This window comes from Camelina sativa, chromosome 12, assembly GCF_030686135.1.
Source record: "Camelina sativa cultivar CO46 ecotype springtype chromosome 12, ASM3068613v1".
Taxonomy (NCBI): domain Eukaryota; kingdom Viridiplantae; phylum Streptophyta; class Magnoliopsida; order Brassicales; family Brassicaceae; genus Camelina; species Camelina sativa.
In genome coordinates this window covers 11,847,211-11,860,923 of record NC_141891.1, presented here as the reverse complement: position 1 = coordinate 11,860,923, position 13,713 = coordinate 11,847,211, and the positions used below count along the sequence as shown (strand labels likewise).

Genomic DNA, 13,713 nt, shown 5'->3' with positions numbered 1-13,713 from the left:
TTTGATTTCAAAATTTAGGGTTCTGGAAAGGTATAATCTTTCGAAGTCTTTTTATATGATTAATAATGGAACTCTCCTCGATACTAAATGCAATTGACGACAATGCCCACAGAAACAGAGCAAAAATGCCTCCATGTTCAGAAACCTCTGTTTTGCTACTTCCCATGGTCGAGAGATGCATAACTCTCTTGCAAACCCACGGCGTTTCATCATCGCTAACGAAACTAAGAAAAATCCACGCTTTTTCAATCCGCCATGGCGTCTCGATCTCCGACGCCGAGATGGGAAAGCACCTCATCTTCTACCTCGTATCTCTTCCTTCTCCACCTCCCATGTCTTACGCTCACAAGGTTTTCTCCAAGATTGAGAAACCCATTAACATCTTTGTTTGGAACACTTTAATCAGAGGCTACGCTGAGTGCAGTAGTAACTACGCCTCCGTCTCTGCTATATCTCTCTACCGTGAAATGAAAGTATCTGGTTTGGTCGAGCCAGATACTCATACTTATCCGTTTCTTCTCAAGGCTGTGGCGAAAACGGCGGATGTTCGTTTGGGAGAGACGATTCATTCGGTTGTTATAAGAAGTGGGTTTGGTTCGTTGATATTTGCTCAGAACTCTCTGCTTCATTTGTACGCTAATTGCGGAGACTTATCGAGTGCGTATAAGGTGTTTGATGAAATGCCTGAGAAAGATCTTGTAGCTTGGAACTCTGTGATTAATGGGTTTGCAGAAAACGGTAAACCAAACGAAGCTTTAGCGCTTTATAACGAAATGGACTCGAAAGGAATCAAGCCTGATGGGTTCACAATCGTAAGCTTGTTGTCTGCTTGTGCCAAGATTGGTGCTTTGACGTTGGGTAAGAGGATCCATGTGTATATGATCAAAGTGGGTTTGACACGAAACTTACATTCCAGGAATGTACTATTGGACTTGTATGGGAGATGTGGAAGAGTTGAAGAAGCTAAAACACTTTTCTATGAAATGGTGGACAAGAACAGTGTCTCGTGGACTTCATTGATTGTTGGTTTAGCTGTTAATGGTTTTGGAAAAGAAGCTATTGAGCTTTTCAGGGATATGGAATCAAAGGAGGGATTAGTACCGTGTGAGATCACGTTTGTGGGGATATTATACGCTTGTAGCCATTGTGGGATGGTGAAGGAAGGGTTTGAGTATTTCAGGAGAATGAGAGAAGAGTATAAGATTGAGCCTAGGATTGAACATTTTGGTTGTATGGTTGATTTGTTAGCTAGAGCTGGACAAGTGAAAGAAGCGTATGAATACATTATGAAAATGCCTATGCAGCCAAATGTTGTGATCTGGAGAACATTGTTAGGAGCTTGTACTGTTCATGGTGATGCAGAGTTAGCAGAATATGCCAGACTCCAAATCCTACAACTAGAACCGAACCACAGCGGGGATTATGTCCTCTTGTCGAATATGTATGCATCTGAGCAGCGTTGGTCCGATGTGCAAAAGATAAGGAAACAAATGTTAAGAGACGGTGTGAGAAAAGTCCCCGGTCACAGTTTAGTAGAAGTAGGAAACAGAGTTCATGAGTTTCTTATGGGTGATAAGTCTCATCCGCAAAGCAAAGAGATTTACACTAAGCTGAAAGAAATGACTGATAGATTGAGATTAGAAGGCTACGTGCCACAGATTTCGAACGTTTATGTTGATGTTGAGGAGGAAGAGAAAGAGAATGCTCTGGTCTATCACAGTGAGAAGATAGCTATTGCTTTTATACTAATTAGCACACCAGAAAGATCACCTATTCGAGTCGTGAAGAATCTTAGAGTCTGCGCAGATTGTCACTCGGCGATCAAACTTGTGTCAAAGGTTTATAGTCGAGAGATTGTTGTAAGAGACCGTAGCAGGTTTCACCATTTCAAAAATGGTTCTTGTTCTTGTCAAGATTACTGGTAATGCAGTAAAAATAGACTCCCGTTTCAACACAAATCGTTCAAATTTTGATGGATTCATTTGTAAAAAATATGGGGGGTAAAATTGAAGGAATTAAAAGTAATGAGTCAAAATCGTAAAAACTTATAAACTTAAGTGGGCAAATCGAAAATTGAGTGTGTTTTTTTAATGGCGGGATATTGGAATTTTTTGGTGAAAATTTCGCGCTTTTTCTCGTGAAACGTTTTAGCCTAAAGCTTACATGGTAAGCCTCTTTGAAGGACACGCTTCACTCTGCTTCAGGCTTCACCATTTCTATATCTATATACAGTACCCAAAGAGCCGCTTCACTCCTTAATTCATTCGTCAGATTGATTTGTTCGTTACTCTCAGTGAAGATCGAAATGGCGGACACAAGTCATCTGGAGAAGATGGGAAGAGAACTCAAGTGTCCTATTTGGTAAATCTCTTTGCTCATATTATTATTCTGAGTTTTATGACGAACACGGCGAAAAAAAAAAACCCTAATTTCAATTTCGATTTGATTTTTTGTTGTTGTTGGCAGCTTGAGTCTATTTAATTCAGCAGTTTCACTTTCGTGCAACCATGTCTTTTGCAAGTAAGTATCTACCTTACCTTACCTTAGTTTGTTCTTCTTCGTATTGTTACGCTTTTGTAGTCTATTCAAGCGTTAACACTGGTCTTCTCTTTTTGATTTTTAAGTGCGTGTATAGTAAAATCTATGAAACTGGATGCTACTTGTCCAGTTTGTAAAATCCCATACCATCGTAGAGGTACTACTTCTCATCCTCTTTGTTGCTCTCAGCTTTTCTTCTATTTGGTCTTACAGATAGAGGTACTACCTTACCTTATAATGACTGTGTTGTATTTTTTAGAGATTCGTGGTGCTCCTCATATGGATAGCTTGGTGAGTATTTACAAGAACATGGAAGATGCTTCTGGTGTCAACTTATTCGTTAGCCAAAATAATAATCCATCACCATCAGGTACTTCTTCTTACTCTTGTCTAACTGGATCGATGAGTTGTCATTTTGGTTATCTTGAATGAAACAAAAGGCAGTGATTGATGATGTTTGAAACTGTTTCTGTAATCATTAAGTTGTCTAAAAGTGGGATTTGTGCGCCTACAGATAAAGAAAAGCATGCGAGAGATGATTCCATTGAAAAGGCAAATGATAAGAATCGTCAGGTATCATCTAGGAAGAGCCGAGCATCCAAGAGGAAAGAGTATGGGAAAACCAAGGAAACAGAACTAGATGAACTTGGGCCTATTGTTATGAAACCTTCATCCCAAACCAAGAAAAGGGTTCAGCTGCTGCAGAATCTTTCTTCTGAAAGTTTAGCTAAACCTACTGAGTCTACTGAGATAGCTGGAAATAACAAGGATTTCACTGAGAAAACTGTGATTCGTTTGGATGAGCATCCAAGTCTGAATAAAGGAGGAGATCTGCCACCCTTCTTTTGGTTGAGAGATGAGGTTGACGGAGAGAGCTCAAGTCAACGCACACAAAGTGATCAACTTTTAGATACTACACCTGTTGATGTTCCCTCTTTCAGCGATTTAATGGACTCAGATCATGAGAGCCCATCAAAGGTTAGTACTTGGAAACCTCAATAGCGTTTTGTAACTGCTATCTTTCAGTATTCATATTGCATTATGTTGTTCTGTGGTATTGGTACATGCTACACTTGCTCTGAGTTCATAGAAATGTGTTAGATAAATCTTAGTTATGCCGTGTAGGTTATCTTTAATATAGATTGAATACTGCGAGTTTAAAGGTCTTTGACACATCTTACTCATAAATATCAGACTCAGTTACATGAATGCCCTGATTCAATCCAATATTTGACCTTACCTTTTTCTCAATGGGTATTTCAGGCAGATGAGCAAGATAAGCCCAATCCAGGAGACATGTTTGACAGCGAAATGTTTGAATGGACTCAGAGGCCTTGTTCCCCGGAGATTCTCCCTAGTCCTGTGAAGGCCAAGGTATAGGCAGCTCTTCAATCTGATACACCAAGGTCTTTGTTTTCTCTAATAATGTCAGCAAGTATATTAAAATGAACTCAAAATTTAAATCGATTTGCAGGTCCCAGGCAAAGGTGAGGTTGATCTCACTCAAAAGAAACTATCTAAAGCAGCATTATCCAAATGTAAAACCCGCAAAGCAGGAAGTGCAAGAAATAATACAGTTACTAGACGAAGCGTTGGGGTTTCACTGGTGGACAACATGGACTCATCTGCAGTAGCAAACATTAGTGAGAAACAAGATAGTCGTTCGACTTCTGGCACAATAATTAGTAATGATGGGAGTCCTGATGAAAATGTGAAAGCTAAAAGGACTACAAGAAGTAAGGGTCAGAGTTCACGAGTTAAGTCTGATCTAAATGTATCCAAGGAAGCAGCTGGGCAACAGGGGACAAAGAGGAAAAGATCTAGCATTAAATCCTCTCCAGCTCACCCGATCGAAGGATCTAATGAGCTCTCACTTGAAACAGAAATTGTGGGAAAGGGGGATCAGGATCGAGCCCATGGTTCATCTGATACACATCCTGAAAAACAAAGTCCCACCGAGAAACCCACTCTGAAGAAGAGGGGAAGAAAGTCCAATGCAAGCTCCGCTTTAAAAGATCTATCTGAGAAAACTCAAAAGAAGACTTCAGAAAAGAGATTGAAACTAGATTCCCATTTGATCTCAAGCAAAGCTACACAATCGCATGGAAATGGTATCCTAACTGATGAGTTGAATCAAGTGGGTGATAAACAAGATTCAACAAAGAAAAAGAAATCCACTGTGGATAAAGACAATCTTACCATGCAAGTTTTAGAGAAACGCTCAGGGATGACTAAGTCTTCATCTGGAGGTAGTGCACAGTTGCTACGATGTGATGGACCTTCAACAAAGAAATTCGCATGTGCCTTTTGTCACTCTTCAGAAGACACAGAGGTTGGCTTCACTATCTCACATTGGAGTCTTAGATGTTGACCTTTGTTGATTTTTACTATTTTGTTAATTGGCATGTTATATGAACAGGCTTCAGGAGAAATGGCTCACTACCACAGAGGTGAACCTGTCTCTGCAGATTTTAATGGTGGGTCTAAGGTCATACATGTTCACAAAAACTGTGCTGAATGGTAAGTAATCTGGATAGTAGTAATTATCCGCTCATGCCTTTTGAAATCATTTAAACTGCTTGGGTACGACACATGTGCTTTTGGTACACCACTGACTGAACGTAAGAAACGGTGTTGCTTTTTCAGGGCTCCAAATGTATACTTCAAGAACCTTACTGCAGTGAATCTTGATGGGGAGTTGACAAGAAGCCGGAGAATAAGTTGCAGCTGTTGTAAGCTTAAAGGCGCAGCACTTGGTTGTTACAATAAGAGTTGCAAGAATAGTTTTCATGTTACGTGTGCAAAATTGATACCAGAATGCAGATGGGATAATGTAAGTGATGCATATATTGTAGAAGATCTATACAGTTCCTTACACAGCAGTTCTTGTAAAACCTTTTCTTATCAACAGGAAAACTTTGTAATGCTATGCCCTTTGGATGCATCCATTAAGCTGCCCTGTGAAGAGACTAATTCAAAAGAAAGAAAATGCAAGCGTACCCCTAAAGGGTATGTCCTTTTTATCTTTTGATTGGGATTATGATGTGATTCTAAATTTTAAATTAGACAGCTGATCATATATCATTATCATTGCTAGACCACTGCACTCTGAGTCTAACCAAGTTTCTAAACAAACTGACATCGGTGAGCTCCAGAGCAAGCATTTCCGTGGATCCAAGAAATTGGTCTTATCCTGTTCAGGGCTCACAGTGGAAGAGAAGGTATGTATATATATATACTCTTTTACTATAAGCAACCCTCGAGTTGAAACTTCAAATCCATGATGTCTTGGATTGCAGACTGTTATAACAGAATTTGCGGAACTGTCTGGAGTTACAATCTCAAAAAAATGGGAGCCAACTGTTACACATGTCATTGCATCAATCAATGAAAATGGAGCTTGCAAAAGGACCCTCAAATTTATGATGGCAATTTTGGAGGGGAAATGGATACTAACTATTGATTGTAAGGCTTTTTAATTTATTAGCAATGAAGCATATATATATGTTTGCAATCTATGAATTGCCAATTTTCTAAGTGTTGTATATTGTTTCTTGCAGGGATTAAGGCCTGTATGCTGAATAAAAATTATGTAAGCGAGGAGCCGTATGAAATTACCATGGATGTTCATGGAATACGAGAAGGACCTTATCTTGGAAGACAAAGAGCTTTAAAGAAGGTTAGAATTCGTATCTGTGATGCTCTCTATGATACAATTGACTTGAGAATATTTCACCTAAATGGTTTCATTCTATATGCAGAAACCAAAACTTTTTAATGGACTACAGTTTTACATTATGGGAGATTTCGAGGTTGCCTACAAAGGGTATCTACAAGATCTGATTGTAGCAGCTGGAGGAACGATCCTGCGCAGGCGGCCTGTTTCTAATGATAAAGATGAAGCTTCAACTATCATTGTGTTCGGTGTTGAGCCTAGCAAGAAGAAAACTCTGACCCAGAGAAGATCTGATGCTGAAGCCTTGGCTAAATCTGCTAGAGCCAGAGCTGCAAGCAGTTCATGGGTTTTGGATTCTATTGCAGGTTGCCAAATTTTAGACTTGATATAACAAACTAGTGAGACCACTCTTTGGATTTCTGCTTTCGTTAGTAGGACTATGGAGTATTTATTGTGTTAATAAGGATTTTTCATTAAAATTCTCTTTATAAGGATCCTTTTAAGAGTGCAGTGCAATGTCAAAATTCACTTGAAAACACACAAATATGTATGGAGAATTCTGTTAAATAATATGAAAAACCAACATTTTATCTATTTTGATTAACTTCTCCTGAAATGTCCACCAAGAGTCATGTATCTATGACAATTATAGAGCAACGCGGGTCAGAAAATGCAACAGAGAATTTGGTGTTAGAGACGCTATAGTGATCGTAGTAACAGAGAATTTGGTGTTACTACGATCACTATATATCCCCCTTTGATGATGCAAGCCAAATGCAACCACCACTCTGTTTTCTATTCTCAAATAAAATGCAGGGAAATAATGCGATGTGAAACGAAAAAACACATGTGACATGTTAGTATAAAAAGGTAACCATTAAGAAATACGAATTCCATATGGACAACAACGGTTGCAACCATAATATCACTTTTGGGAGTTATCCTTCCACACAAAAAGAATTTAAGCATCATTACAAGTATTGTATGTTCGAATAGTACTACCGGGTCAAAGTAAAATAATTATTTTATAGACTGAAATTTTATCTTAAATAATTTTATCTTTATAAGAATACTTTATAGAGTGTAGTGCAATGTCAATTAACTTTAAAAAAATACGAATATGTATGGTGAATTGTGTAAAATAATATGAGAAACCAACATTTATCTATCTTTGCACGATTAGCTTCTCCTGAAATGTCATGTCCACCATGAGTCATGTATCTATGGCAATTCTTGCAGAGCTAACGCAGGTGAGATACGCTATAGTGATCATAGTAACAGAATTTGGTGTTGTCTGAGTTACAGTACCATTGACTGATATACTTGTGGTATAATTCTGATAACACCAAGTTTTATTATTTCAACAACTATAGCATATCTCAACAATGTTTCAAACAGTATTTAAGAAAGTGGCAGCTTTGGCACAAGGAAAATCGGAGATAACATATTTTTCTTGCCAACAGCTTGTACCTATTTATAATATTTTCTATGGTTTTTTCCATATATTCATAGTTACCTAGAAATAAATAAAATTAGGAAACTAGTCACTTTTTTTTTCTTTCTCAAAAATCAATTATTTTTTATTTAAAACATAGAAATTCATTAAGTTGTTGACAAAAGAAACTGAGAGTCATTCAATTTCACCCAAATAAGACTATAAATATTATATTTAAAGGCAATATATTTCAATTAATTTCTAAGTTTTACATCATTATTGATTGGTCATAAGAGATATGTAAGCTCACTTTATTTAGATTATCTATCTACTTTATTATTTAACAACTACTAAATTGACATTGTAGGAATGTGTTATAAACTTATTAGTTTTATATATCAATTAATAATTGATTTTGACCAAATAAATGATAATATAATAAATTTATATTTTATAATTATTAATTCATATTTCTCTTTATTAACTATCTATTTTTGCAATAAATATATAATTATTTATGTCAAACAGATAGTATTTAGTAAAAAGAACCCCAATTTCAATTGAATCATTAAACAAAAAAAGTCATTTATAGATTAATATGAAAACAAATTTGGTAAAAAGGAAGTTACTTAAGTTTTCAAGAAATTAATTATCAAGTGCCATTGATGAGGACTGAGGTTAACTTAGATTCTCTAAGTCCCTATTGATATTACATAACAATCATAATTTAAAAATACTCTGAAAATTAGTTTGTGATTTGGCTCAAGACACCTAATTATAACATAACCAAGAAAGATATATGCAGATTGCAAAACAATGAAACAAACTGGTGATTACTAGACAATTATACATTATACTTTAAAGAAAAATAGATAATTAATATTATTATACAAAGGGAAAAAAAAAAGATCAGAAAAGCAATTTATTTCTGATTTTTTAAGAAACAAAAGATGCAAACTAGAAAGAAGAAAAAAAAAACAATAGAAAACATAAAAGAGAAACAATTGACTTTTATTTTATTATAAATAGAAAACAGTTAATACGGTTAAGAATATTAAGGACCATGCTTCTCTAGAAAGGATGCTTGATCACACTGTTGTATATGATTTTGTTTTTGTTGTCGTTGTTCATCATGGTCATGCCAGATTCTCTGCTTCCACTAGTGCTGGCGTCATGATTCATGGTCAGAGTGTTGTTGAAGCTCTGGTTCCACTTGTATTGCTCCATGCCATAACCGTTGTAATTATCAACATAACCACCACCAATTGATTGGTTTATGAAAGGATTAGTACTGGATCCAACATTGTAATAATCATGTTCAAATGATCCATCTTGGAAATCCAGGCGATGATTTGGTTGGAAACTTTGAGATGGAGGAGGCACATATGGTACCATACTACCACGAATATCAGACAAAGAACCAAAATGGTTTCCAACAGTAGCAACAGCACCAGAAGAAGAAGAAGCACCAAAAGATCCAACAAACTCATTGCTTTCTTGAACATACGAGAAAGGTTGATGATTAACCTGTTGGATGTCAGGGGTAATCTGTTGGATGTCAGGAGAAACCATACGAGAAACAGGAGACTTATCTTTTCTAGCTTGCTTGGCTTTACGGCAGCCTCCACCAATTGGTACGTTCCTTAAAGCCCCACCATGAGTCCAATATCTATGACAGTTCTTGCAAAAGTAGCGTGGCTGGGACACGCGATGGTTGTTGAAGTAGCAGAACTTGGTGTTGTTGGAGCTACACCTTGCACACGCTCGCGGTGGGGGCTTCTCTCCATTCAGTTGTTGGTTGTCGTCTTCATCTACGAAAACAATCAAGTTATCCATTTCTCTCTAAGAAGCACTTGATTTTTTGGGTTTAGACTATAAGACTTTGTTGTTGCTTTGATTTTTGGTGTTGGGAGGGTGTCCCTTCTTATATAAGAAGAGATAGGGGTTGAGAGTTTAAGAAAGTGAGATTGAGAGCGTAACGTGTCAAAGATTGTGTATTAATAAAATATGAAGATCTATCTATACACCATAAACCTTAGGCTAAACTTAGTCAAAAACTAAGGATTTATTAATTTATAACTCTTGTTTGTATATGAAAAAGGGAGAATCAAGATATCTATAATTAAATGATTCAGTCATATAAACATATACAAAATCTATTGAGAGTGTAATGACAATTTAAGGCAAATCAAACATAGATTGCATACATTTACTATAAGAGATAGAGTAAATGTAAGCGACGCGTGTGCTCACACTATCTCATGATGTGTTAGATAAATTTTTTTATAAAGAAATATGTAAAATAGTTTACACATGGTAGAAAGAGTTCTTAATTGCCTAATTTTCTAAATGACAAAGCATCTAAGTAATTAATGTTAGTAGAGATTTAATAATGATTTTTTTATAGAGAAAATATAATACGTGTAAGCGAGTGTGGTTCACGCATGATCTTATTGGCACATCAAAAAATATTACTGTAAAGTTTGTTCTAGAGATTTACAAATTTATTATAAAAGTTATTAATAGAAACTTTATATATGTGGAGTTAAATACAATTGGTAAAAACAGAAAGAGTTAAAGTTGTATATTGTCATAGAAACGGCATGTTAGTATCTCTTTTGACATAGAAACGGCATATTCCTATAAGAACTACATCTATATTCTACTTTTTTTTGTTGATAATCCACTTATCCAAAGCCCAGTGGGCCCTGACTAGCCCACTAGCCCAAAAGCTTGGCGTGCGTCCCGAAGGCAGCAAGAGTGGTTCCTAGAGGCCGCATAGCCCAATGTTAAATTTTTCTGTGGTGGCCACTTAAGGTGTTTGTAGCCGTGGAGATTCGAACCCGGGAGTATTGAGAATTTCACTCTCAACCCGAAATCCATCCTACCACTGACCCACCTATTAGTGGTTTACATCTATATTCTACCTATGACGACGACTCGTACATGACCTATATTCATTGGTTTTTTATTTATGAACGAAACATAAATAGTAAAATCTACTCGAACTAACTTAGTAATTGCTTTAAACCACATAAGTCGAAACTGTTTTAGCGTTCCGTAATCATACTTTCTAATTCAGAAACCACTGACTTATCATCAGTTTCAAGTTCTAATCACTTTATGACTGGCACGTACTGTGGCCAATGATTCTTTCTTGGCTCGCTTCTCTTGCCTAGCTAGTGCTTTTAACCCAAGTCCCTTTCACAATCAGTAGCAGTATAATCATCTACATCATCTAAGAATTAACAATTCTCAGTTGGACAACACGCTCTGGTTGATTCTACGTACAAAACAATAGATAGAAGCAATATGAGCTCCTAGTACACTAAATTGATCCAATACTAGGCTATACCAAACGATCAAACCAACCATATTGTGAACATAAGCTTGGATGATCGGATCAGATCATACTCTGATAGGTGTTTTCAGATCAAACTTCAATTCAACAATCACCAAATCCCTAAATCCATGAAGTTACCAACCACAACTGTAATAAAAAAGGAACGAATACTAGAGTTAAATCAGCAAAATACTAAAGGTTCCTAATAAGTAATAACTAAAGATTGTATTACGAATAATTATTTACTAAAGGTTACTAATAATTAATAACTAAAAAAGAAGAATCTTCTTTAGCCACATCCCCATCTGATTCTCTTCATCAATTTCTATTATCATCTGTTGACTCGCCGTGGATTTGGTGTATTAGCTAAGAATCATATTCACTGGATTTTATACCAATTTTTTTATAATAACTAAATTGTAATGATCTTAATACCATATATTTACTAGAGATGAGAAGAAAGAAATACAAAGAATATATTAAGAAAGAAAAAAAAGACCCTCACTTCACTAAATAATTGAATCGAAACGTGTTTGCATCTATTTTTCTTCATCTTTCTGCATTAAAGAAAGTAGTGAAGTTTGTATTTATCATCTCAATAGCCAATAGGAAGGACGAGGCACTGATTCCATCCATCCACCGTGGGAGGATTTCCTTAATCCGAATTGGACCAATGTAACCTAACATAACCGAAAATTAAACCGAAATAATTTCAGTTCGGATCCGTTTTCACCAATCCGAATCAACCGACACCCGAGAACTTGACCCGAATTATGAACACACAAAAGTAGTCGAAAAAAATCAAAAATCATTTCGCTCAAATCCTTTTGAAAACCCTAATTTCTCTCTCTCTCTCTCTCTCTCTCTCTGTGAAATTTCTCCGGGGAACGAACATGGCGGAGTGTCCGATGGATCTCATCAACGATCTCTTCCTCCGTCTCGCAGCAGCTACGCTCGTACGTTGTCGCGTCCTCTCGAAGCCATGCTTCTCTCTTATCGACAGTCCAGACTTCGTCTCGTCTCACCTCAGTCGCAGACTCGAAACAGGAGACCATCTCATGGTCTTACTCCGAGGACCTCGCATTCTACGCACGGTGGAGCTCGACGCGCCGGAGAACGTCTCCGACATCGACCACCCTCTGCAAGCCGGAGGTTTTACAGAGGTTTTTGGTTCTTTGAACGGTGTCGTCGGCTTAGTAAACTCTCCCGTAGACATGGCTCTGTTCAATCCGTCGACCAGGAAGATTCACCGGTTACCAATTGAGCCTCTTGATTTCCCAGAACGTCACATCACTCGTGAGTATGTGTTTTACGGTTTGGGTTATGATTCTGTGAGCGACGACTTCAAAGTTGTGAGGATTCTTCAGTCTAAGCTTAAAGGAGGCAATGACAATTTTGGTTACCCTGTTGAGATCAAAGTTTTCAGCTTGAAGAAGAATTCGTGGAAGAGGGTCTATCTTCTCTTTGAGGTTCAGATTCTTTTCATCTATTTCTATTACGATGTGTTGCCTCGCCGTGGATTTGGTGTTGTTGCTAAGAATCATCTTCACTGGATTTTGCCTCGGAAGCAAGGATTGATCGCTTTTAACACGATAATCAGATTTGATCTTGCCTCTGATGACCTTGGAGTCCTCAGTTTCCCACAGGAACTTTATCTAGAAGATAACATGGATATAGGTGTCTTAGATGGCTGCGTTTGTTTGATGTGTTACAATGAGTTTAGCCATGTTGATGTTTGGGTATTGAGGGAATATGAAGATATAGAATCTTGGACTAAGATGTTTACGGTGCCTAAACCAGAGAGTGTAGAATCTTTTGACTTCGTGAGACCTCTGCTCTATTCCAAGGACAGGAGCAAGATTCTGATGGAGATTAACAACGCCAAGAATCTCATGTGGTTTGATTTGGAAAGTAAAAAGATTCTTACAACTCTTGGAATAGAGTGTGATAGTTCATTCACCGCAGATATCCTCGTGAGTAGCCTTGTTTTGGGATGTCAAGGAGACCCTACTGAAGCTCAGCGCAGGAAAGATCAGATGATGCAGAAGAGTAATAAAAGGTGAGCCAGTGGTTTCTTACTCGTTTTGTCTCCTTGATAGAAATGTAGAAATCGATGATAAGGAAAATCAATCTGAGTCTTAGGTATCTTCAAATGGTTAACCGTATCAACATGCTTATACTTCTTTATGTTACACAATCTTAGGGGTGGATTTCTGTCCAAGGGATTCAAGTTGAAGTTATGAGCAAAGCAGGGGAATCTTTTGAGCCGCCCAAACATTAGATCAAGGTAAGTATTTTCCTCGAGTTGGTATTTTTCTTAGGCCTCATCTTCATTTCTTTTCTATGTGAGATATCCAATCTGAAGATAGATACATTATTGGATGTCTTAGGGAGTGAAACTTGAGTCAACGTCATAATAGTTTAACATAAAACAATTTAGGAGCTTCATCTAAAATCTGACTATTTCAAGTGTTTTAGTTTGAAACATGTAGATGCGATCTTGATCTGTGTTTGATTTTCAGGTGCAGTAGCAGTAGCAGTCCCAGGGGGAAAGGAAATGGCAAAATCCTAAACCCATTTGAAGTCTTAGTACTAATTAGCTTAACTATGTACGTAGCAAGTCGTAAGGGAAGATAGTGTTGTTCTAAATATGATTGACTGGAATCTTTATGTAAACTCTTTACTGTTTGGTCTGTTGCAATCAAATTTCGACTTAAACAA

General features: G+C 37.1%; 2 protein-coding genes and 2 pseudogenes across 3 annotated transcripts; 3 read left to right on the top strand and 1 right to left on the bottom strand.

The window, feature by feature from the left end:
* Window positions 1–125: 125 nt before the first annotated feature.
* LOC104731452 (pentatricopeptide repeat-containing protein At4g21065 pseudogene) lies at window positions 126–1,958 on the top strand (annotated as a pseudogene). Its single transcript, XR_015574675.1, has one exon. The product of XR_015574675.1 is annotated as a pentatricopeptide repeat-containing protein At4g21065 pseudogene (transcript).
* Window positions 1,959–2,056: 98 nt separating this feature from the next.
* LOC104731451 (protein BREAST CANCER SUSCEPTIBILITY 1 homolog) lies at window positions 2,057–6,808 on the top strand. The gene is made up of 14 exons (XM_010450826.3): window positions 2,057–2,361; window positions 2,467–2,520; window positions 2,625–2,695; window positions 2,798–2,908; window positions 3,053–3,516; window positions 3,802–3,912; window positions 4,013–4,870; window positions 4,958–5,058; window positions 5,185–5,371; window positions 5,450–5,547; window positions 5,636–5,759; window positions 5,838–6,003; window positions 6,099–6,217; window positions 6,300–6,808. Exons 1-14 carry the CDS (start codon window positions 2,306–2,308, stop codon window positions 6,603–6,605), a joined length of 2,826 nt encoding a protein of 941 aa, XP_010449128.1. The 5' UTR covers window positions 2,057–2,305; the 3' UTR covers window positions 6,606–6,808.
* Window positions 6,809–8,506: 1,698 nt separating this feature from the next.
* Window positions 8,507–9,650, bottom strand: LOC104731450 (dof zinc finger protein DOF4.5 pseudogene; annotated as a pseudogene).
* A 1,878-nt stretch (window positions 9,651–11,528) lies between these two features.
* Window positions 11,529–13,713, top strand: LOC104731449 (F-box protein At4g22390-like). The gene is made up of 3 exons (XM_010450824.3): window positions 11,529–13,051; window positions 13,196–13,279; window positions 13,515–13,713. Exons 1-2 carry the CDS (start codon window positions 11,886–11,888, stop codon window positions 13,233–13,235), a joined length of 1,206 nt encoding a protein of 401 aa, XP_010449126.1. The 5' UTR covers window positions 11,529–11,885; the 3' UTR covers window positions 13,236–13,279; window positions 13,515–13,713.

What these genes read in the sequence shown, in the direction of transcription:
- LOC104731451 (XM_010450826.3), top strand. Translation starts at nt 2,306, where the DNA reads ATGGCGGACACAAGTCATCTGGAGAAGATGGGAAGAGAACTCAAGTGT. An exon ending in AATCCCATACCATCGTAGAG is followed by an intron (nt 2,696 to 2,797) that starts GTACTACTTCTC and finishes TGTATTTTTTAG; the next exon opens with AGATTCGTGGTGCTCCTCAT. An exon ending in CAGAATGCAGATGGGATAAT is followed by an intron (nt 5,372 to 5,449) that starts GTAAGTGATGCA and finishes TCTTATCAACAG; the next exon opens with GAAAACTTTGTAATGCTATG.
- LOC104731449 (XM_010450824.3), top strand. Translation starts at nt 11,886, where the DNA reads ATGGCGGAGTGTCCGATGGATCTCATCAACGATCTCTTCCTCCGTCTC. An exon ending in ATGCAGAAGAGTAATAAAAG is followed by an intron (nt 13,052 to 13,195) that starts GTGAGCCAGTGG and finishes ACACAATCTTAG; the next exon opens with GGGTGGATTTCTGTCCAAGG.